We start from the raw sequence: 24317 nt of genomic DNA, 5'->3' as shown, positions 1-24317 counted from the left end.
TTACAAAGAAAAATCGCAGGTTCTTTGTTGTGCATAGCTTGTTCCTGCTGTCACTGCGGTTATCTTGTCGATGCTGCTGCATGTGGTCACCTACGCGTGCATTTGCCGTTGCGAGCACCTTGTGGTGTCAACATGGTGCAACTAGCTTCCTGCACGCAATGCATCTCCGCGATGCCGTAGTGCGTGGGCTCTCAAACTGGGTTCTGTGAAGGACATTTTAGGGTTCCACGAGCTGCCAGAACGAATGCAGCCCGCTCCCTTTTTACCCCCGTTATCAACTAATTTATTTATTTAGACAATCAAATTTGCATTGCATTTTGCATTTAGCGAAGCCATCGCACGCCGTATCCGCACATCAGGTGACTGCGGGTAGCGAGAGACCCACGTGGAAGCAGCACTAAAGATTCCTCGTCTAGTGTGCGCCATGAAACTTGCACAATTTGCGGACCCGTAGAGACAGAACGCACGCAGCGCTGGTAATTCATGCTCGTGAGCGTTCAAAAACCAGTTCAAACGATATTAACTGGCACGGCGCTTTATTCGGGGCTCATGTTGCGTCAGCGTTCACATTACACAGTTTTCATACACGGTGATTTGCCACTGCTTTATGTCGATTTTGTAATTGAAACTGACGACGACTGCTTTGATACGCGTAAGAGGCGTCGCTTTGTGCTGGCTGTGGGCTACACGAGCATTTAGGCTTAGCTTTACGACTGGTGCATCGGTCGACGGCTGTTTTGCTGTGCGACTGGCATGCCTCCTGTCTTGTTTTGCAGAAAATAAAACTGCCCTTTGTACGTCTGGCGCATTGTTTGCGTGAACAGATTGCTTACGGTGCGAGGTGCCTGAATCTTGAATCGTGCAGCCAGCGGGTGCTTTGCGCCACTCGCGGGCTGTGGTGGGGGCGATGGCCTTCGATATTAAAGAAGAGAGAACAGACCAACGCGGGCAGTGTTAATACTACTATGGTTGCGCACGTCAAGAAGCGTTTTCACCCCCCCCCCCCCCCCCCCCCCCCACACACCACACACACACACACACACACACTTTTGGTTGTCTTCATGTTCAAGAAAAAGTTAGGCGTTCCACGGCACGCTGGAAAAGCCGTTGCGGTTCCCCAAGGCCAGCAAGTTTGAGAACCCCTGCTCTAGTGGTTTTGCACGAGAAGGCGGCAGCAGACTGATGCGAAGCGTGTTTGTGTTGTCACCCAGTAGAAGCGAGTGGCGCTATTGCAGTACCATATGCGCGCATTTGACGAGATTGTCAGTGCAGCGAGGTTTCTTGGCACTCGCACCGCACTGTTGAAGGGTGTCCCGCATGAGGTGGCAGTGAGTGGCGGTGCAGCACGCTTTAGTTGTCTGGTTAAAAGCGTGCAGTACGCTTGACACTATGTAACAACATGGCCGACCAGATAGCTGAAGGCTCTTATTGTGATGTTCTCCTGACATAGAGTAACACTGACCTACAGGAAGCTCTTAGGAAGCTTGAAAAGCTAAATAAGCAGACGAAGCAGACGTACAAAAAGCCAAAGCAGTAATCTGCTAAATCATATCACTAATCCTAAGCAAAGGCCTGCTGCTATGTAACTACAATTGTGCAATCACAATTTTTTAAAATTTTTGATCAGTGTGATGCTTTTTCACTTTTTTTATGTTTGAGGAGAATCTAGTTTACAGAACCTTTTCTCAATTTTTCATGTGGTATATAAAAAGTAGTGTAGTTCATACCTGGTGATAATCTCCTGAAAAATCTTTCTCCAAAGGCTACTTCAGTGCTATGTGTATTCTAAGCCAATTAAAATATGTACTTGTTTCCTCCAAGTTGCTAAAAATTTGTTTTTTCAAGCTCCCAGGACGACATATTAAATGCCGCTAACTGCGCCAAATCAAGGTTCTTCTGCTCCAAAATCGAAATTTTGCTGCTCCGAAAACTGCTCCCAATTCAGTTTCAGCCATCTCACCCATGTAAAAGGAAAACGAAGTTTGCTAAATCATGTAGTCCCCCATTGAATGCACTCGGACACTTTTGCGGAAGCTCAACTTGAAGCGGATCTCCATCTTCCAGGCAACCTGGCGCATGCGCGAACGTTAGTCTGGAAGCACTGTAAGAATGACCTTGCTGCAGCACAGAGAGGCCTTAGAGGGAAGGAAGTGTCTGAGGAGGTTGGCTTTCTGAGGCTAGCAAAGTGACATGTTGCGCACAGCAGTACAATCGATCGAGAAGAAAAAGTACTTGGCTTTCGCCTTGGGGTCATCTTAGGGGATTGCATTAGGGACAGTGTGACTCCTTAGCATTGATACACAAAAAATTTGCCGCGTATCTGCATGCTCCACAGCAAATGCTGTGTAAAGACGATAGAGGAGGCGCTGCGTCTACGCTGCGTTAGAGTTACTGTATATGCTACCTTTAGGTAGCAGAGTTGCGCATAGGTCCAGCTAACAACCACAGCTATACCGTGAAGTCTCACTCCGTTTTTGCAGGCGACATGCCTATCGTGTCGCCGATTAACATGTCTGGTGTGTCACCAGCGATAGACATTGGCTGTCGAAGAATAGTGTTAATTCAGGTCGCTGCAGCGGCGGCGTCGAGAAATACAGAAATTGGCCCGCGCGACAGCTTCTTCGCAATGCATGGTTGTTAGCGGCATTTAGAAGACAGATGCGCAACTCTACTACCTAAAGGTAGCATATACAGTAATTCTACGCTGCGTGAGATATGGACGCCATCTGGCAATACATCGGGAAACATGAGCTTGTGCAGAGGGTTTCTTTCCTCCGTGGCAGAGGGCGTTCGTCGGCGCGCATAGCATGCCATTTTCAGCGCAGCCGCAGCTTAAGAAACTAGGGTCTTTAGAATTATGTATCTATGTATTTTCTATTAAGGGGGGACACTGCGCCTGAAAACTTTTTTTACAATTCTTTACCAATTTAAATCAAACTCGCTGAGTTTATGTATATATGTGGGCTGATTTCAAATATGCAATTTGTTTCCTAGTACAATGTGTAGTTTTTGAATTCCATGTGCCATTTTGGGAGCCCCAGTTTGCCTAAACTGAGAGAGTTACAAAGTAATTAAGCACATCAGAATGACCTGCAATGAGTACAGAGTGCAAGAAAACAAGAATGGATGTTCTAAACCCATTTGAACAAAAGTTATGGCACGATGAACATTCCAAATTAGTCTACTCCAAGCTGGGATTTCAGCCACAAATATTCAACATGCCACAACTTTTGTTCAAATGGGCTTAGAACATCCATTCTTGTTTTCTTGCACTCTGTACTCATTCCAGGTCATTCTAATGTGCCTAATTACTTTGTAACTCTCTCAGTTTAGGCAAACTGGGGCTCCCAAAAAGCATATGAAATGTTTGATATTTTAAAAACTACATGTTATACTAGAAAAATAATTGCATACTTGAAATCTGCACACCAATATGCATAAACTCCGCAAGTTTCATCTCAATCGACAAAGAATTAAAAAAAAAATTTCAGGACCCATGTCCCCCCTTAAAGGAACACACCACCTAATACTTACCTAGTGAAGTTGCACCTCAGATATGCGTAATGTTTACTTTTTGATCGACAACGTTCACAAGTATGAACAGCCGTACCAGTTCAAGATGGGTGGGCGGTAAGCAAGTGGTTCAACTTTGGTCGGGTGGCTGAATCGGGTGACAGACAGACAAACAGAAAGTCAGACAGACCAAAATTTCTGCGTTTAAGTTCCCCAAGAAAGACTATCGTCTTTAAAGATGAAACCGGCAGACAATTAAAATTAAGCTAAGGAAAGCATAGGGGACATTATTTGTGGTTTCTTAACTGTATTCTAATGATTCTCGCTTAAATTGAAAGAATTTAAAGTGGATGAAAAATCACTCTTTCCGTTGGTAGGATCCGGCGAGTGTGGAACACTCTTTTTGCCAGAGGGCATCATGGTGCACGTGGTCTTTGCATGAGGTGGCGGCTGGCCAATCAACCCTCGCATGTGACCTAAGGCATCAAATCTGCTGGGATGAAGCCCTGTTATGAAAGAATGAAAGTAGAGGAATTGTCTGATGGGCTCATTCTCTGTATTATACACAACTAATGAAACCGACAATCAAGGAAAGCATAGGGGACATTATTTGTGTTTTCTTAACTGTATTGTAATAATCACGTGCCCTGTGACGCCCTCTGGCAAAAAGAGTGTGTTCCACACTCACCGCCTGGGCTGCAGGTGGCACTGGCTAACACTCCCAGGTATTAAGCACACACAAATACCCTACAATAAGGTGGACGGGGAGCACCCTTCATTCTAGCTCAAATGGTAGAGCATCAGACGCGATATTCGAAGGTTGTAGGTTCGGATCCCACCGACAGAAAGGGTGATTTTTCGCCCACTTTAATTTATTTCAATTTAAGTGAGAATCGTTACAATACAGTTAACAAACGACAAATAATGTCCCCTATGCTTTCCTTGGCTTAATTGTCTGTCGGTTTCATCAGTTGTGTATAATACAGAGAACCAGCCCCTGGGACAATTCCTCTTCTTTAGCATTGAGTTACTGTTGTACGTCGTGTTGTTTCTCTACCACATCTGCTGATAACCACATAGATGTATTGAGAGTGCCATTTCATAAAGTACAATTTTATTGATCCAGTGTTCTGTTTATTTGCTAGAGTCGAAAATAATCGCTGAAGAGGTTAATCTAGAACGGTTAACTGCATGACGCCCTTATTTGTGCATTATCGAGTGAAATAACGGATGATTTTCTCCGTGAGATTTGCAATGAATCAAAATATGTATTGCTCTTCATAAGAGCCACATATAATAAATATTCAGGGGCTTGAATGTAAATGCAACTTGCTTCTCCAGTGTACTCCAGGATGTAAAATTAGCTGCTCCCAGGGTGTTCCCAGATGCAAAATTACCTGCTCCAAAGGGCTCCGAGATGGAAATTTTTACTGCGCCAAAATGTAAATTTTGCTGCTTCAAAAATTGCTCCAAATCAGAACTCCTCAGTAGCATCACTGCTAATTCTCTGGAATTAGTACTTAGGCCGTGCAAAAAGTCTTCCTTGTTATTTGAATTTTTCTTGTGTGGTGTGGTGTTGTCCTGGCATGGTTGAAATGTAGATACCTTTTTTACAGTATTATTACTCTCTGTTTGTGACAGGTGGTGGCATTGGCAGCAGCGAGGAGAGTGGGAAAGACTGGTCTGAGCTTGAAGAAGAAGCTAGAGAAGGTAGGATTTTCTGTCATGCGTGTCTCATTTAATTATATTGCTATTCTATAAATGTATTTATAGCTTTGATCATTCGAACCTCTGTGAGGCTTGTAGAATTTGTTTTAAGTATCGAACATTTGAAGTCCAAGAAATGTTTTTAAAAAGTGTATGTAGATGGCTTGTGTTACTTACCAATACAGTCAAAATTAAATGTGGTCAGAATAAGCAGTGTAAGTCAACAGTATCTAGTTGAGTTATAGTGCTTCTGTACTATAATTACACTACAACCTCATTATAACAGTCACATCTGGCACGAAAATAACTTCGTCATATCCGAAAATTTGTTATAAACGTGCATTCATAGCACTATATTTGACAAGGCTATTTTTAATTTACTTCGGTATAACCAATAATTCTTTATATCCGTGTTCATTATATTGAGGTTTGAGTATTTACTTGCATAATGATCGCATTCTTTTTTTTTTTTCCCCCAAAAAAAATATTGATGCAAATTTAGAGGTGCTATCATTACGTGGAGTAAATTTTCCTTTAAAAAAGATGGTATGTTATGTAAGTGCTACATAAATTGCACACTGCCCTTCTATTTTTCTCTTGCTCTATTACTGACCCCACTCACTTTATTCAGAGTCTGAGTCCTCACTGCCATCACCACAAGATTCGTTGTTGGTGCCGGCAGTGTCATTCCTGGGGTCATCGGTGCAGTCCAACAGAAAGTTGCCAATTCTTACGCAAGAAAAAGCCGTGCAGTGTTGCCTGGTGCATTTTAGCCACACCAGATCAGCACAAAGTGTTCTTGAGCACCTGCAGTGGCATAATTTCTTGACCTGTTTGCACACTAAAAAAATATACACTAAACATTTGCAGATTTACTGTTGTACTGCTCCAAATGATCCCATGCTCTCTTTATCTCCTCCACACCTGCTCCAAAACACAGTCCCTCTTGCTCCAAACATGCTCCAAAACGGCTTTTTTACTGCTCCAAAAATTGCTCCATATCGTAAACTGGCTGGACCACCACTAGTTTACAGAAGAACTTCGTTGATTTGCTGCTGCTTTGTTGGATCACTTCGTGATAAATAAACAGCACAGCTGTGAGTCAGTGCTGGTTGTTAAAAGTTCAAAACTGTAATCACGTACTGATTGCAAAATGCAACCCTTATTTGATCATACGGTGATACAGAGGAGGCGCTTGCACGGGGGATCACACGAGCTGGTGATCGCAACGTGCCAAAGAAGCCGAGCACGAAAGGCAGTGCCATACCGCTGCAGCAATTCAGTGACCGCAAAGCAAATGATCTTCTGGCACTCACTACTGCTGTTAGTTTCATTTGAAGATATGCTTCTAGCTTCACTGATACAGTAGAACCCCGCTGATACGTTTTTGAAGGGACCGTAGGAAATAAACGTAAGAGCCGAAAAACAGGAAAAACGGCAAAATATTTAGTGGTACAGAATTTTATTTCAATTCTTACGAGCAGCACGAAAATTGGCGCGCTCAGCCGCGATCTAGTCGATGGATAGAAACGCGGAGCTTAGGACGGCCTCATCCACAGAAATGTAATCAACGTATGTGATTTTTTTAACACCAACAGCTGTAGACATGAAAAAACTAAGCACACGCAATCACGACCGGCGCGGCGAGACCGACCGCGAACCGCACGCACGACCATGCGAGCTCCAACCAGCTCGAACTCCTCCCGTTCTCCGACATATAACGATGATGATGAGTCTACGCCAACGCGATGGCAGAAGTGAATGCCAATCTCGAAGGCCTTGCTTTCGCAAGCAATTACGTCATACACGCCATGTTTGTGCAATACAAATCTCAAAGGCTATGGTTTTGTCAATACAGTCGACTCTCGTTAATACGAAGTTCACGGGGACCGCGAAAAACTTCGAATTAAGCGGAATTCCAATTAACCACAATGAACGAAAAATACATTTATTTCAAAGCAGTTTATGAGAAAAAATCTGTGATTGCCGTTTGCTTCTGTTTGCTGAATCTTGCAGCAGAAAGCAAGACCTGCAGGCTGTATATGTGCCTGAGTGCTTCCTCGGCGTTGCTCTCAGCAGTGAAAAACCGCTGCGCAAGGGCAAGGCCTGCGGCTACATCAGCAGCCCGCGGTAGTGGCTCACTTGCGGCGTCGTCGTCGTCAACCTCAGTTTCGTGACTAGGCTCGCTGGGCAGAACCATCTCCACGATCTCAGCGTCCGACAGTGCACCGCACGTTTCTACCGAACTGTCAGTGGCAACGTACTCCTCGAAAGGGACGTCGCCGAGAGCTGGCAGGAGACCGTCGACGTCAAGCTCACTTGTGTCTTCTTCCCCCACTGTACAAGACGCATCATCATCTGCACCACTTGGAATGAAGCCGCACGCCCTAAAGCAGTTCGCAATGGTTTCATCCTTTACGCGACCCCACGCTCGCGCCAGCATATGGATAGCACTGAGAAGGCTCACCTCATACTGACATGCATTGTCCATACACAACAGCATCCGCTCAAGAAGATGCTTCCTGTACAGTACTTTCACGTTTTTGATGATCCCCTGGTCCAGTGGTTGTAACACCGATGGTGTTCGCTGGCAGGTAGGCGACACGTATTGCACTCAAGGGCGGCACATTCATGTGTGCACTGCATTGGTCCACAAGGAGCAATACATTGCATTTAGATAATGCGAACTTGCGATCCAATTTTGTCAGTCAATCCTTGAATAGGTCTTCGGTCATCCACGCTTTCCTGTTAGACGCGTAGTCGACAGGCAGCGTTTTCACGCCCTTGAAACATCTAGGCTTAGCAGCTTTGCCTATCACGAGCAGGCGACATCGCTCAGTGCCCGTCATGTTCGCCGCTATCAGCACCGACACTCTTTCTTTGCTACGCTTCCCTCCAGCACAGTCATCGTCCTTAAAGGTCAGCGTCTTCTCGGGCAACATTCTGTAAAAAAGTGCTGTCTCGTCGGCATTGAAGATATCTTCCGGCCGATATTCTCCCAAGTATTTGCGAAGCTGATTTTCCCTCCACGTAGCACATGTTGCAGCGTTGACGGCAGCCCTTTCCCCGTTCACGCTTTTAAACACCATGTCGTGGCGTTGCTTGAACCGTGTGAGCCACCCATCGGACGAAGCAAAGTTCTCGATGCCTAGCATAATCGCAAGCGATGACGCTTTCGCTGCAACGATATCGCCGCTGAGAGGAAGTCTGTTGCTTCGAGCCTCCCGAATCCAGATGAGCAGCGCTTGCTCTAACTCCGGGTGGGCGCCGGTGCGCATTCTCTTGCGAGACATCTTGAACTGGTCATTTTCGAATGCGTCCAGTACCGAGCGCTTGTTCTTCAGGATGTTAGACAGGGTATTAGGCTTGATGCCGTATTTCCGCGCAATATCTTGCTTGGCGGTGCCTCCTTGTTCAACTTCTTTCAAAATTTTGACTTCCGTCGCCAAGTCACGCGTCCGATAAGGCCCGCGAGTTGCCATAGTAAATGCACGTGGAGCTTCGTCACACGTGGAAACGCTGAGTCCGCACACGACCGTAACGAGATCAACAATGAGGCCCGGAACCGGAACCGCCGGAGCAGCCGCTTCGTGATCTGGGGCGCTGCATGCAACTGCGATGCCATCAGCTGACGCTTTGAGCTGCGGCGCTGTGGTCAACTGCGATGCCCTTGGGTGCCGGTCGCACACGCATTGTTGTTTAGCACTTCAAAAATAGGAAATTTAATAAACATTACGATTTCCTCCGGGAATTCGATTGAAAATAAATTCGAATTAACCGAAATTTCAGACCTCTAGCTTCCAATTACCGAGAATTTCTTCCTGTTGAACTGCATGCAAAACTGACGGGACCCCCACTCCACTTCCAATTAAGCGACTTCGAATTATCGGGAGTCGACTGTAGTAAATGCCAATCTCGAAGGCCTTGCTTTCGCGAGCAGTTACGTCATAGACGCCATCTTTGCAATTTGAATCTCGAAGGCCATGCTTTTGTTTGCATCAATTGAAATATTCTGTTGCTTGCGCCTCTCATGCGGCTAATATTACGGTCAAACGAGGCCAAGCTGCGTGAAAATGCATCATGGCCGCTCTCTTTGGTAGTCACTCGGTCGGCTCCGAGCGCACTTCGCGACGTATCATACGGGAACGGTCCGACAGTTACGACGTAACAGCGGGGTTCCCAATACATTGTATCCTATGGGAGCTGTGCCGGGACCGGCGGAAAACGACGTAACAGCCGGGAAAACGCAGCAGTGAGGAACGTAACAGCGGGGTTCCACTGTACTTATATGATGCGGAGCACTGTCCAACTGGTACCTGCCAGCAGCACAAGTGCGTAACGGCATAAAGCAAGGTCAAGTCACCTGCTCCAAATTAGCATTTTTCCTGCTCCATGTAGCGAGTCTGTTCTACCACTGGTCTTTTTGCCAATGATGTAGAAAAAAATATTGTGTTTGGCAATTTCCTTGTTCAATTTGCTTGCTGCTATACAATGCACTGTGATTTAAGCTCCCACATATATTGACACTTGTGCTATTGAATTGTGAATTCAAATGCAGCTGACCGAAACCGCAATGAGTTTGAGGACGAATACACCAAACGCAAGGGTGGAAAAGGAATGGACCGCAAACGTCCTGCTCAAGATTCCAGAGGTCCATCTAAGAAGGGCACTGCAAGCCCTCAGAAGAATGGTAGCAGTGCTAAACGGCGGCGTGACTCTGACACTAAGGGCTCTGAGCAGCGTAAGAAACACAAGAAGTGAGACTTCAGGTGCCATCATTTTTCCTTGCGCAGAAAACAACAGTGTGCTGGAAACAAAGGTGAGCTTTTGCAAAGTTGTCTTTTATTAAAGAAATAACACTAGTGTTCTTGGCTGCTGACTTGGAATTCGCAGGTTCGATTGTGGCTGTGGCATTCGCATTTTAATGAAGATGAAATGCTTGAGGCCTATCCCTGCACTGTGTGATGCCAGTGCACAATAAAGGACCCATGGTGGTCGATACCTTCACAAAGGCGTCTTTCATGACCTAAATCACTTTGGGACGTTAAGCCCCGTAAACAAAGCAACCATGTTCAAGAGAAGGCTGAAGCTGTGAATTGAAAACATGTGGTATTGTGTATTTATTAGAAAAGTATAAGCATCATTTAAAGGGATCGACAAGCGACTTTTATGGTGCCTGTTTTCTTTAGTGCAGTGGAAAGCTTCAGAAAATGGACGCCATTTTCAGTGTTACCATTCCGTAATTACAGTATAACCTCATTACAACAGACCTTCATAATGAAGAGGATTTTGGTCGGTTGTAAAGGGAGTATGTAAAATCCAAGTACTGTTACAACAGACTTTTATGTAAACGCTGAATGGGTCTGTTATAACCAGAGAGAATTACGAGTCACAAACATGGTCTTATTTTTAACGGGGGACCAAAAAAAAAGTGATTTTTGGAAAATCGCATTTTCAGTTTTCGTAGCCCATTTTCTATCTGATTTCAAAATATCTTCACTGAAAACTATGTAGAAGTGCTATAAAAAATTTTTTTGCGTCTGCCGACTTGGATAAAACTGCGGAAATCGCAAAAAAAAAAAAAACAGCGTTTTTCAAAATTATAGCTCGGCAACGGCGCAACCGGTCGCCACTATTCTGGGCTCGTCATGAAGAGCATTTCTCCGTGTTCAAGTTCTCCGTTTCAGCTAGCTCCTCCATTCAGTAACAAGCGTACAAAAAGCACATGTTTGAAGTTCAATTCAAGGCCTCCGATTGGCTGCTTCTGCCGTGATGCTCGCTGCGGGATCGTCGTCTGCTGCTTGTGCGTCGCAAGGTCGCGGCTGTCGAAAATTGCGCAACTTAGTGACGCGTTCGCACTCGTTCTGTGTTCACGGGTCGGCGATAATTTAGAACGCTTTAGTTTGGCAGCCGCAAGCGGAAGCTCAATCATCAGATTACGATAGCGCGCCGCACTCGTCGCGAACATCGCAAACGTATTCGTTGGACCCGCTGTTAGAGCTAGGTTCTTTTTATCAGCACTTCGGAGCTTATGACGAAGACCACCGCGGGACAACTTTCTGAACTCGCAATCGAGCATGACGTACTCTGAAACATCGGGCACTGCGGCCGCGCACATTGCAACTGAGCTTTCTACTCGATGTCGTGGCTAGGCCTAACTCCGCTGACGGTGCCGATGTACGAGAACAATCCGAACTTTGCGGGCAAGAACATCGCGCTAGCGGACATGCGAAAGCAAAGAAGCCGCAATGTCCTTCGTCGCAAGCAACGAATCGCATCGCCCGCTAGCTCCTCAGAACTGCGGATGGGCATTTTGCACATCGACAGCGGACCCCTCAGCCAAGCTCGCCGCGCAGCGACCGCTCGGAGAAGCGGTGGCAGCGGCTAACAATTTCGCGCGTCAGCGTCCCAAAACGCAACACGAAGCACGCTGCGTGCCGATTTTTTGTCGCTACAGCTAGGCATAGCTGATCATTCACAGACCGGAGGTCGGCGGCCTTCGTTCTTAAATCGGTACGTCGATATCCGCGGCGCGCTCTTCCCGTCCCGAAAGTATGCTAAGCGATGTTTGAAGTCGGAAGTTATTGAATTTGGTATGTCCGTGGTAGAAAAGTCCGCTCTAAAGGAGTCCTGACCACCTTGCTGGCCTGACATTTTAGTCAATTATATCCGAATGTCCGTTGTACCAGAATCCGTTGTAAACGAAGCTCAATCAATGGAACAAATACGGAGGTCGGCGTAACGCCGCAAATTGGTACGCAATATCCGAATGTCTGTTAAAAACAGATCCGTTGTAACGAGGTTATACTGTAGATACTGAACGGTCGCTCAGTATCTAATCACGGAATGGTAACATGAAAAACGGCGTCAAACATTTATAATTCAATTTTTTAGATCTGTGGCGACTGTGAAGCCGTACAAACAGCACATGCTGCAAACAGTGGGAGGTGCATACCTGCCAACTCTCTCGATTTGCCCGGTAGACTCCCGATTTCTGACCCGTCTTCCCGATTGTACGATCGGGGCCATAAATCTCCCGATAATATGCCTCAACCCTGCTTCAAAAAAAAAAAAAAAAAAAAAAAAACTACAGCACCGGTAAGATCGCGAGACCACTGCCGCGGCACCCCATCGTGCCCGCGGTAACTATGTAGCATACAAGCACTACTGGCGCTGCCATGCTACGGTTGTTCTGAAGCATGGCCAGGCTCTGCGAGCACCTGGTGCTCACCGCTGTTGTACTGCGTCAGGTTGACTGACGGATAGTAGCGAAACCCAGATAGTGCATTTTGAAGCAGTTTCAATTAGCTAAGCACCAAGCGGCATCTGCCAAAGGCGTCTAGCTTGCGAAGCACATAAAAGAGAAAGCATAGACTGGCCAGCGTGCCAGTGGATTTGGAACTGATGTTATGAATCTGTAAGTATGGTGGTAGTGTGTTCAATGCAAGGCAAGCCACCCACTCAGGTCCGTACAGAGTTCCAAATAGCAGGGGCTTTACTACGCCTCGTGCCGCCTCATATGAATATGGAAACAAACAAAATAAGCAGACGACCATTGATCGAGACGGGAAGTACTAAGAGGGCTTACTTCGGTGCTTCCGAAGTGAGATAAATTTATATCTGTTGTTTATTGAACTTGAAACTACCAATGTAAACATTACCGACGATGCGTTCGCGACCATGAAATCAGCCATTGGCCGTGTCTGTTGCTGAGAAGAAAGGGGCCATGCAACACTTCTCCAGCATGGCCACAAAACACTTGGCTTATTATCTGGTAGCCTGCAGCGATCGTGGCGGCTTGTAACAAGGCAGTGGACTCGAGCACATTGAGAAGCCCAGCTTTCAAGTTTGCCCCGTTACTTGATCTACCTCACCAGGGAAATGATCAGCGTCCACGGCTTCCTGGACTAAGAAGGCTGCCTACCTGCAAAAGATTGTGTCTGTTCCTAATAATGTTTATTTCTCCCTCTACCTCGGTGTCAGCAACGATGAGTTCACAGAGAGTTGTACACGCTCAAAAACAGCTCAACATCGTTATACTAGAACTGAAGGTATCTATTATACAGATGTGATTCCATCTCGCGGTTACTACCTGTCCTAAGTAGACGTACTCCTTTACAACTTCCAGTGTCTCGCCACCTATCGCAAAGCGCTGTTCTCTGCCAAGATTGTTCCACATTACTTTAGTTTTATGCATATTAATTTTCAGACCTACTCTTCTGCTTTCCATATCCAGTTCAGTCATTATGAGCTGTAATTCGTCTCCCGCGTTACTCATCAATGCAATGTCAACAGCGAATCGCAGGTTACTGAGATACTCTCCATTAACTCTTATCCCTAATTCTTCCCAACCTAGGTCCCTTAAAACCTCCTGTGAACACGCGGTGAATAGCATTGGAGAGATCGTTTCTCCCTGCCGTACGCCCTTCTTTATTGGGATTCTGTCACTTTCTTTATGGAGGACTATAGTAGCTGTGGATGCGCTGTAGATTTCTTCCATTATGTTTATATAGGCTTCGTCGATGCCCTGATTCCGCAGTGCCGGCATGACTGCTGATGTCTCCACCGAATCAAATGCCTTCTCGTAATCTATGAAGGCTACGTATAGGGATTGGTTGTATTCCGCGCATTTCTCTATCACCTGATTGATAGTAAGAATATGGTCTATTGTTGAGAAGCCTGTACGAAATCCTGCCTGCGCCCTTGGTTGAGTGAACTGTGATGTCGTATTAATTCTGTTAGCAATTACTTTTGTAAATAGCATGTAGCGGAGCCGAACCATGAGAGTGAAATAACTAGAAGAATAAGGATGGGACGGGGCTCATTCGGCAAGCATTATCAAATCATGAATGGTAGTCTACCACTATCCCTCAAGAGGAAGGTATATAACAGCTGCATCTTACCGGTACTTACCTACGGTGCAGAAACCTGGAGACTTAAAAAGAGGGTTCGACTTAAATTGAGGACGACGCAGCGAGCGATGGAAAGGAAAATTATAGGTGTAACCTTAAGAGACAGGAAGAGAGCAGAGTGGGTTAGGGAACAAACGGGGGTAAAGGATATCATAGTTGAAATCAAGAAGAAATGGATATGGGCCGGGCACGTAGCACGTCGGCAGGATAACCGGTGCTCATTAAGGGTAACTGACTGGATTCCAAGAGATGGCAAACGCGTGAGGGGGAGACCGAAAATTAGGTGGATAGATAGATTAAGAAGCTTGTAGGTATAACGTGGCAGCAGAAAGCACAGGACAGGGTTGATTGGTGGAACATGGGAGAGGTCTTTGCCCTGCAGTGGGCGTAGACAGGCTGATGATGATGATTCTATCTCGCCCGCTGCTATAAGCAGCCGCTGCCAATGTGATTGGCAGGCAGCCTTCTTAAATTACGTTCACGAAGATACACTGTCTGGCTATTCCGAAAAAAAAAAAAAAAAACAATTTATTGTTCAGCACAGTAATGTGCTGCTTATTGGGGGATGCTTCATTTTAACGCCGCGAGTTTTCGCAGACTTGTGACGTCGCGTATCAAGGGGGCAATTTTGTGGCACATTGAAAATTTTTGACGAATAGCGAAGAACCAATGACAAACAATACGCTGTCATGAAATTTTTTTTTTACGTAGTAATGCGTACGTGGTGAGTACGCGGCGGATCACTTACGCGTAATTTATTGTCGATTTACGAGCAGGTGTTGTGAGTATGACCCAGAAAATTTCGACCAACCATTAACAGCTAGCGACCTATACGGAAGGAAACAATACGGGGTAGTTTAGCATTATAATCGCCCACATTTTTCAAGGAAAATGTGAGCTTTCACAATTTACGTAGGCTATTTACTTGGAGAAACCAGAGGGGAGGAGTAAAGGGCCACTTCGTCGCTTTTCCGTCCATCCCCACCGAAGCTGGGAAAAGTAGGAGGGCAAGGAACGACACCTAGTATATAAATTCGTAGTCGTTTATAATCTTATAACTATGCACAACCAGCTCAATGTGGTTTGCTTAAGTATTAATCGATTAACAGCAAAGAAATTGACACTCTGCTTATCCTGAAGACTTCTGCGAAGTAGCTTGCTTTGTCAGCTACACGTAGCAGGATCTTGATACTCATCGTATCTACAACGCCAAACTTAGACTGGGAAGTTTGCTGATGCAATGCTCAGATGATCAAGTTAAATTTGGGTGTACTGTTTGTGCAGATTCTTCCTTGATTTAAAGGGGTCATGAAACACCCCTTGGGCTTGTTGAAAAAACACATCCTGCGAAAAGCTGACACGGCTATGAACTGCTCTGCAAAATATTAGTCGTGCGCGCCGCGTAAAGGCCACAAGCGGAGCGCGAAGTTGCCGGTTCTCACTCTCGTCGGTGGGCGGGGCGTCTGCACGTTGACGTCGCGGATCTGCCAGTTTACGTCGCAAGAGATATAGCATGCTTATTGGCCGATAGCCGGATGAGATGTGCTTCTTGCCACGGGGTGCCGCCACTTGCCCGCGCCGCACTCCTCAGTCTGCTAAATTTACACGGTAGCCGCACTTGCGCATGCGAATCACGGCGGGAGTGCGATCGCGTTTCATGATGTGCGCTGACGTAACTTCTTACCCCCGTGCCATCCCTCCCTGTCTAGCTTCCAGTGCGCTCGTCGGCACGAGAAAAGAGAGAAAGCGCTGAGAGTGTGCGCCAAACTCCCGTAACTCCGCTCATTCTTGACGGATTCGAGAAATTTTTGCGGCAATCGATTCGGGAGGCAGTAAACTCCGATACTGAGGTCATTAGATAATTACTTGGAAAAGTGGTTCATGACCACTTTAAAACAAACAGTTTTGAAAAGCAAGTCATCTGATCAGCTCTATGAATATAAAAAAAATCACCTCAAATCAGTGTGTGTGTGTGTGTGTGTGTGTGTGTGTGTGTGTGTGTGTGTGTGTGTGTGTGTGTGTGTGCGCGCGCGTGCGTGCGGCAGAGGGAGTGAGCGACGCCAGCCCCCATACTCGCGAACAAGTTGGTACACCACCGTAGACTGAAGTATGGACAGATTAGTGCAGCAAGAATGGCAGCGATAGGGGCACGCAGTCTGAAGTTACTCATTGTAGAAATGTCAAAGTACAACAACAAAAAAAAAAAACGCCAGGCCTGCGTGGAAAGCGCAGCACTGTCACAGCGAAAGCTGAAAGAGCAGCATTTCAAGAGCCCGTTGTAAACTCTCTTGTGGCTACTTATACATGTTCACTAGCAATGTACCCACTATGGCACAATCATGATTTTTGTGAAGTTCGGAAGCACCCACCACGACATTATTCGTCATTCTGCAGAGAAGCGAGGTACCATGTGTAAGACATTATGTGCACTTTAGTTGATGCGAGGGTTGATGACGTAGAATTATGGTTGAGCCTTCTGTAATGGGTTGGAAGCTTTAAACGACCCACTAGTTACGTAATTCGCATTGTGTGACGCCCGGTCGTTAGTTCACTCTCCCACCACTCTTTACAACGTGCGTTAACCTGAGAAAGAGAGAGAGGGAATTAACTTTATTGAGACCCTGAGGAAATAGATCATGGGAGCCTTATGGGCTTCCTTGGCAACCAAGAGAAGTGCACTTGCGAGGAACCCACTACAAGGGGTGCAACCGCTGCGCCAATTGTGCCAATTTGATACAATTCCTTATTTTTGCGCCATGAGCCAGAACCGTGAACTTTGTTGAAATTGCGCCACGCTGCGCCAAAATGCCCGACCAGCTTGAAAATTTTCTCAGTTGCACAAATTTTAGCAAGAAATGGAGGCTGCGTTGGTCATCTGCACTGTGGGCATCATCATCCAATACTCGCCTAGACCCTAACCCCCCCGCAAAAGAAAAGTCACAATTTCACCACAAGGACGAAGCACTGAATGCAATAGCAACAAATTGTAATGTTATACGAAGTGAGGCTGGCAGCAAACTCTTGTATCCGATCTCGCGTAGCTCTACAAAACGTTGGTGTAAGAGAATATGTCCGCTCCAGGGAAAGATGCGCTTTCTGCATAGTGTCTTCACATTGAGATCGCAGCATGTGGAAGGGTATACGAGCCGCCCGCTGAAGCAGCAAGAGGAAAAAAAAGAGAAGCCTCTCGTATGGACATTTGACCTACGCTAGCAAAAAAGCCAGAGGCGAAATGGCTGCCAGCGCCTCTGTTGTGCTTTGTAGTTGTGGTGATCTCTCTTCTTTGTTGTTGTTGTTGCAATGGGTGTAAATGAAAAAGTGCAGAAAAGAAAAACGAAATCCAATAGTAATCTCAGTCTTGATGCTGCACAACAATCATTTTTAACGTTACATTTATCCATGCATAGGCCTGCGCTGCTCTTTTGTCATTTCTGCCCGCAGTAGTTCTGGCGAGCGCCAATACGCATTGATGCAGTCGGCAGCGATGTAGTCACTTTATTGCATGATTAAAATATTAAATCATTTGATATCGATGCTTAGATCTATGCCAAAGTTATCCCCAGCCGTCAATCTACACAAATCACAAATAAAATAATGGTGCCTCAAGAGTGTTGGAGGCTCCCTGTAATAGTAAGAGGGAAAACAAAAGCTCATTTTTCAATTTTGTTGTTTACTCTTGCACATTTGTAGAATAAATATCTTGGGAGTATTGAACAGTTGGATGTGTGTGCATGGGTATTTGAACAATCTCATAAGCCTAGAGGCGTAGGCTACTTTACTAAGAAGTATTCACATATGTCTACTTGTTTTAACTGTTTTAGGGCGGAGCCCCATCCATTTGTCACGGGATCAGCAGCCATCCTCCAAGCAGTGGTCGTGAACAGAATATGAACTAGTTTCTTCAGAGGATATGCGTATTCTTCCTCATTTTAACCTTTCTTTTTAATGCTGTGATGAAACGCAGCGCTGGCTGCAGCATGGTGAACGTGTTTCATGTACATGAAGGCATCGCTTGTTCTACATCGTTCGAACGTAGACATGTTCATGCTGTGACCTGCTGGACTGCACTTTCTTTAGACCTGTAAAATAGCTCTTGTATGTGTCACTATGTGTGGAGAGTGATAGGTTTTGCCTGCTATTCCTGTTGGCCGATGTGCTGCACATCCAATGTGTAGCATTAAATTAAGCTGCCCAGTATCACTGTACATAAATTTTGACAATATTGTTTATTCTGTCCCTTTTATTCGCTTGTGAATAAACCACAATGTAATGACTCATCCTCAGAGGTCAATTCATTAACATTACAAAGTTGTGTGCCTCTTTTTATGCTTCATTTGCTGTTTGTATGTGCACACTTGTCACGGAGACTTGAGTTCAATGTTGTGGTTTTACTTTAAGTTGAAATAAATGCTTTTGTATTGGAGTAATATGTGTGTGTCAATTACATTAGCAAAAGCCTGCCTTTGAACAAGGCAGCTCTGTTCTGTAAAGCTAAATCTATGCAGTTTTTTTTTTTTTTTTTGAATTTTTACTGGTTTTGTTCTTAAGGATGCGGGGTTATATGCAGGAGCAGGATATACGCGAAAAGATACGGTATCGATGTAAATAGCACCTCAGAATCTTCATACGCAGCTGTGCCTACTCGTCGGGATGTGGAAGTATGCCTTGGCGCTAGTCTGCCTTCTTTTCCAATATCATACTCAGCATGCTTCTTGTGATGCTGCACGCAATGGTGACATAAGGCACCTTTTCCCCACATTCTACTGTATTGATTCTCGCCAGCTTTGTCTCAAATTAAGAAAACATCAATCGTGTGAACAAAATGGAGAAGCTTCTATGATTACTTGGAAAAGTGTTGCAGGGCCCCTTTAAATTCGTTAAGTCCATAAGGTGTGATAAGCTTTTTTTCTTGTCAGCTGCAAAGATCAAGGCTGGAGAAATACTCTGCTCCTTGTAATGAACCTAATGCATTGTCAATGTGAGGCAAAGGAAGGACACGTCATTTTGGGTGATTTTGTTGAAGGTGCGGTGAACGCAAAATTGCATCAAGCCATTTTTCTGGCGCACCAAACAGTGACAACCATGGGCTTGCGGACGGAGGGATTATTTTTTGTGTGAACATGCTAACAATTTGCATGCCGATGATCTGGCATTTAGTGGTAGAAAAGCAATATTGTTGACCGCACATGATGGATGTGTGCGTGTGTGTACGTGTGTGTGTGCACATGCATGCGATGCGCCGCTGCAGAAGTCTGTCCCAGCAGAGGAGGATGCAGGTGAAAGGAAGCTGTATGCTTGGACAACATCAGCAACTCCTTTGCTGTGGATTCAGATCGGTACTGATTGCACTAGCAGGAGTAGAAGCAGTAGCAGTGCCTGCAGCTGTAGCTGATCGTGAAGTAGTGTACAACTCAGAACAGTGGGGGAGCAAAATTGTCTCATTGGTGATGTTGAAGCCAGCCAGAATGGCTTTTCCATTGGTAAATCGAAGACTGGATGGTAGAACAATCGCTTTTAAACAGGCAGTGGGCTGACTAAAAAACTAGGATGTTGTCATGAGTTGGAAGTAATTGCAAGAAGTTTGTCGTGGCTAGGTGGCGACCAGCAGAGGAAAGCGTGACTGGCGCATGTCATTTGAGTGATCATTTTCTGTCATGAACGAGGAGTTGTCGGCGAGAAATGAAAGAGGATGCACATGAAAGTCCCATTCTAGAATTGCCATGTAAGCACAAAGATATGCTGCAAACTGAATATGGTGGCAGATCCATCAATTAAAATTTTAACGGTGCACTTTTCCAGTGATTGTCATCATGAAAGAAGCTCCATATCTGGAGTGTAGTAACCTTACAAAGACAAGAGCATAAGTCGTTTGTTACAGAGACAAGAGCACAAGTCGAGCACAAGTCTTGTCGATCAACATAGGCACACCTTCAGCAGAGACTAATAATGAATTGGCCGAGCCCTCTGGAGGTATTGTAGTGTCCGAATAATGCAGCTCTTCCTCCAAAACTTCATCCTCTAGTTTTTTGAGCGATGAGGGTGCAGGTGACTAGCTGCAAGGGGAGTGTCATGCGGTAGTGCCATGGACGGCACCTGGGAGTGGTTCAAAGCAGAGAAAAACAGGGTGAAGGATGGCAATGGTATCAACTTTACTTGGGATGGCATTTGGCCCCTTTTGTACAAATCATAGCGCTGCCATTCATACTGATGATGTTTGTGCAAAAACCGTGATATATGACCTTTGGTGCCGTGACGGCAACAAATTCGATGAGGGAAGCAACATATGGTGTAAAATTCAGGGGCAGGTGTACAAGGTGCAAGAGATGCTAGATGGTTCCAAAAAGAAATGGCAGGCACCATATGAATAAAGGTGGTTTGCATGGCTTCCACCTGGCCATATGCGGTTGGTGGAGTCAAAGGACTGCAGCTCGCAGTGCAGGCCCCAGAAGACTGCTTTTCTATGATGATGTCATGCAGGCCAGCAGTTGCAGATTGGGGTTGGAGCATGAGAGTATAGGCCAAGCATGTACCTGGGGCTCTTCATGTTTGATGGTCCAAATCAAAGTATGCAGAAACAACTTGTGTCATAGGCATGTGAATGTATACAGATGGCTTGCAGCTCGTCCAGATGTTGGCAAGTTGTGGTGACATCAGCAACGAAACTGGGACCCTTGACCACCACTGTGCAATGCCCCTTGGAACATGATGAACATTTCTGCACTCCTTTATAGTTAAGCGAACAAGGCAGCAAAAGGCGAGGATGTCTTCAATGTGACAAGCGCACATTTCACCAGTAAATTTTATGCATTTATCAACTTTTCTCTAGGTAACTTCAGAGTGGACATTTAGGGTTCCAAAAAGTCTCCCAGAGCTCTCTGGCTTTCCGTACTAAGGTGTGCTCATGGTTAAAAAAGCCAAATTTAGCAATGTCCACGAGATAGGAATCAATGTTGCAAAGTTTTAGCTACTCGTCCCAGTGGTCATACGATCTCATTCAGTCATAGTTATCCAGCCAATCTTCAACATAGTGACACCAGAGAACACTGGTGGGTCACGGTGCTGCGCACTGACGGTGCAAGAGCGAGTGGCCAGTTGGGCAGTGATGGCAAGTCCAAAGGGCCCAGGGTGCTGCTCCTCTTGGGTTACGGCAGCGAAAAGGCAGAGCAAGTGGAAACCCCAACTAAGCTTTAGGGAAACTTATCATCGAGCCACAAGTGATTGTAAGCAGCCTCCACCACTTTGTAAGATGGACAGCTGTTATTGACATTGTTTATGTGGTTGTACTGTGTGCTGAATGAAGGTGATTGGCAACGATGAGTAGGTACCGGTAAATAAGATGAAGGATGAATGCTGTGCTCACAATACAGACATAGCAGTGCATACTCTGCAGGCACAATTAGCTCGTAGTCGACATTAATCCTATCGGAAGTCTGAGTACTACATAAAGTCCAACATCAATACAACCAGCCAGTAATTTGACTTTTATAACTTCATGTCCATAGAATCCCGCATATTTTGAACATCAGTATAATGGAGCATATTTATTCACAATTTCAAGAGAACAAAGTTTCCCTGCAGCCACTAATGAAGACCAAGGCACTAAATTGACACTGCTGCAGACAAGGAATTCTTTTAATGTACAAAACACTGAAAGAAATGATTAAGACGTGTCAGAGTGCACTGCTGTCCTATTCATTTTGTTTGTTTTGTGCACTAAAGAAAAGGTTTTGCCCTGTCTGAAGTATTGTTTCACCATTTAGGCAAAGTTGCCACCCTTTTCAAACTACCGCAGGCATCGGTGGTCAAATGGTTGGGTCAAGTGCAGCTTTTGCTAGTACACCTTTCAAATCGTGCCCCACATTACTGAGTGTGACCCCTGTAAATTTCATGCTTGTCTGTCATCACTGATAATTGTTCACCAGCTGCCTTTGCTCAAGTATGCATTCTGCCAATTTCGTGTTGTGGTAAGACTCTCTACTTAATTCCGCTATATACCATTTCTTGGAACTCTGGCGATACCTGGTCCTTGCACCACTGACCAACAACATCTTCCCTTCTCAAATCCTCATTTTGCTCTTGCTTTTCTTCATATTATTTCTCAATCCATATGTTGCAAATTTATGACACTGGGCATTTCATCCCATGGCCAACACTAAAAATGTATGCAGTTTCAAAATTCACTCGAGGAAAGCTTCATTTTTAGTGGCACACGCACAAAGCAACACTCTTGTTTCTCTTCCAAGCACTTCTGGTCAAGTTCTCACTTCCGGTTTTACGAATATTCACTTCCGTCTACGTGGCCTCAGAGATCTGCTTTGGCAGCACAATGAAGCAAAGTTAATGCAAGGAATACACCAAGGCACCCGAGCGCTGAGGTGCAAGTGCCACTATAGGTGCAAGTGCACTTTCATATGTGCCACATTCCGTATGGCACATATGAAAATCTTTGCAGTTTGGTTGTTTGCACCACTGATGCATCTGTGTGTTTTACTAATGACAAGAGCCCCGTGTTTTGACGGCAGCCTTTACTACTGGCTTTTTGGGCTTCCTCTTCATCACACGGATGTTTTCCGTGGACATTGACTGCCCACTGTTTCACTTTGAAATAGTGTCTTTTTTTTCAGCATGCTGCTTCATGATAAAGTCATCACGCTTACTCCAAGGTTGCAAATGTAGCATCTATCGCACAATCATCGACATCATGTGTGTAATGCTGAGAGGCGTGCATTTTAACTGCCATTTGGGTCTTCATCTTCATTTCTAGTGCTCATGATACACAACGTGTCTTAAAATCTGCATGAGAAGCCCTCATCTTCATCCACGTATGCATGTTGTCCCTCTTGGCTTTCAATGAAGTACCTATCTGTGCCAAATCCATTTTCAATGTGCATCCATAATATACAAATTAGCACAACATGCGGCAGTTATCTTAGACGCTCCTATGAGTTGCGTCTACGTGCTCAAAACTAAACAAAGTACGAGAGCCTTGTGCACATGCACACACTCGATGCTGGATTGCAGTGTAATTAATCAAAGTTAAGATTCAAAGCACTGCCAGTGTCAACACAATTGATGAAAGTTGCCTTTGGCCTGCCTGCGTGTTGATGTTGCCTTACTAGTGCTGATAAAATGCATCCCTGCTACGCTTTCTCTTACTTCTCGCACAGCCCATTTCCACCCAACGTACGTACCAAGAAGGTGGAAATGCCCATTGTTGCAAATTCATGACACAGGGCAAGTCCAGTGATTCCTCTGCTAAACTCCTATTCTGATAGGTTTATGATGGAAGGAGTAAAAGTAGAGGTAGGTTTGAAAAAAAGAAAATTTATTTTACGGCTATTCTCTTCTAATCCCTTATATTGATGGACAATAATCACTTGCACGTCTGCTTCTGCATGGTTGTCAGCTCCTGCACTCAGTACTCTTCTAGTTTGTTGCCCAGAAGTGACAATCCATCATTTTAGTTTAAAGTTCCATCAGCAGATGATGCATTGCGATGAAAACTAATCCTTATGTTCTTGTGTTCATGTGGACTAAGTGAAAAATTGGCATCTTGTCAACTTCAACGCTGGGCAACAAGGGTTCAAGCTTGAAGAACTCTGGGGAACTTGTGGCGTGTTTCCTTTCATGATAATGATGCTATTTGATAAATTTCACTGTTCAACAAATTCCTAGAATTCTGCTTTTCCATTCACAGAGGTTTATGTCTCAAGTTGACTGACAGTTAGTTTGCACTAAAACGGCTGCTTGGGCGAGTTGGTTCATGATCAAGATGGATTTACCAGCGCAAAAAGACAAGACATTTAGGAAGGACACACACACATAGCACTGCAGCGCTATGTGTGTGTGTCCTTCCTAAATGTCCTGTCTTTTTGCGCTGGTAAATCTATCTAGTTTGCACTGTTCTCTGCAATGTCCCACCAAGATACTTATACAGGCACCTCTAACCTCAGTACTGAGACATCTACTGTAACTATAGTATAGCAATTTTCTAAGGTAACATTTGTGCTTTGTAGCGAGTTTACAGAACTTGAGAGACGAGCCCAACTTGCGCTATGTGTGTGTGTCCTTCCTAAATGTCCTGTCTTTTTGCGCTGGTAAATCTATCTAGTTTGCACTGTTCTCTGCAATGTCCCACCAAGATACTTATACAGGCACCTCTAACCTCAGTACTGAGACATCTAC

General features: G+C 45.2%; 1 protein-coding gene across 1 annotated transcript in view; it reads left to right on the top strand.

The window, feature by feature from the left end:
* The window catches only part of LOC119404816 (FACT complex subunit SPT16), a 135027-nt gene extending 116474 nt beyond the window's left edge, over window positions 1-18553 (top strand). Inside the window, exons 24-26 of the mRNA XM_037671491.2 lie at window positions 5155-5223; window positions 9779-10039; window positions 17954-18553. Of these exons, the coding sequence (XP_037527419.1) occupies window positions 5155-5223; window positions 9779-9981 (272 nt within the window). The 3' untranslated portion in view covers window positions 9982-10039; window positions 17954-18553. The remainder of the gene's footprint in view (window positions 1-5154; window positions 5224-9778; window positions 10040-17953) is intronic.
* Window positions 18554-24317: the final 5764 nt, after the last annotated feature.

Source organism: Rhipicephalus sanguineus, chromosome 1 (genome assembly GCF_013339695.2).
Source record: "Rhipicephalus sanguineus isolate Rsan-2018 chromosome 1, BIME_Rsan_1.4, whole genome shotgun sequence".
In the NCBI taxonomy this organism is placed as follows: Eukaryota; Metazoa; Arthropoda; class Arachnida; order Ixodida; family Ixodidae; genus Rhipicephalus; species Rhipicephalus sanguineus.
Note: the sequence above shows the minus strand (reverse complement) of the source record. Positions and strands in the feature narration are given on the sequence as shown.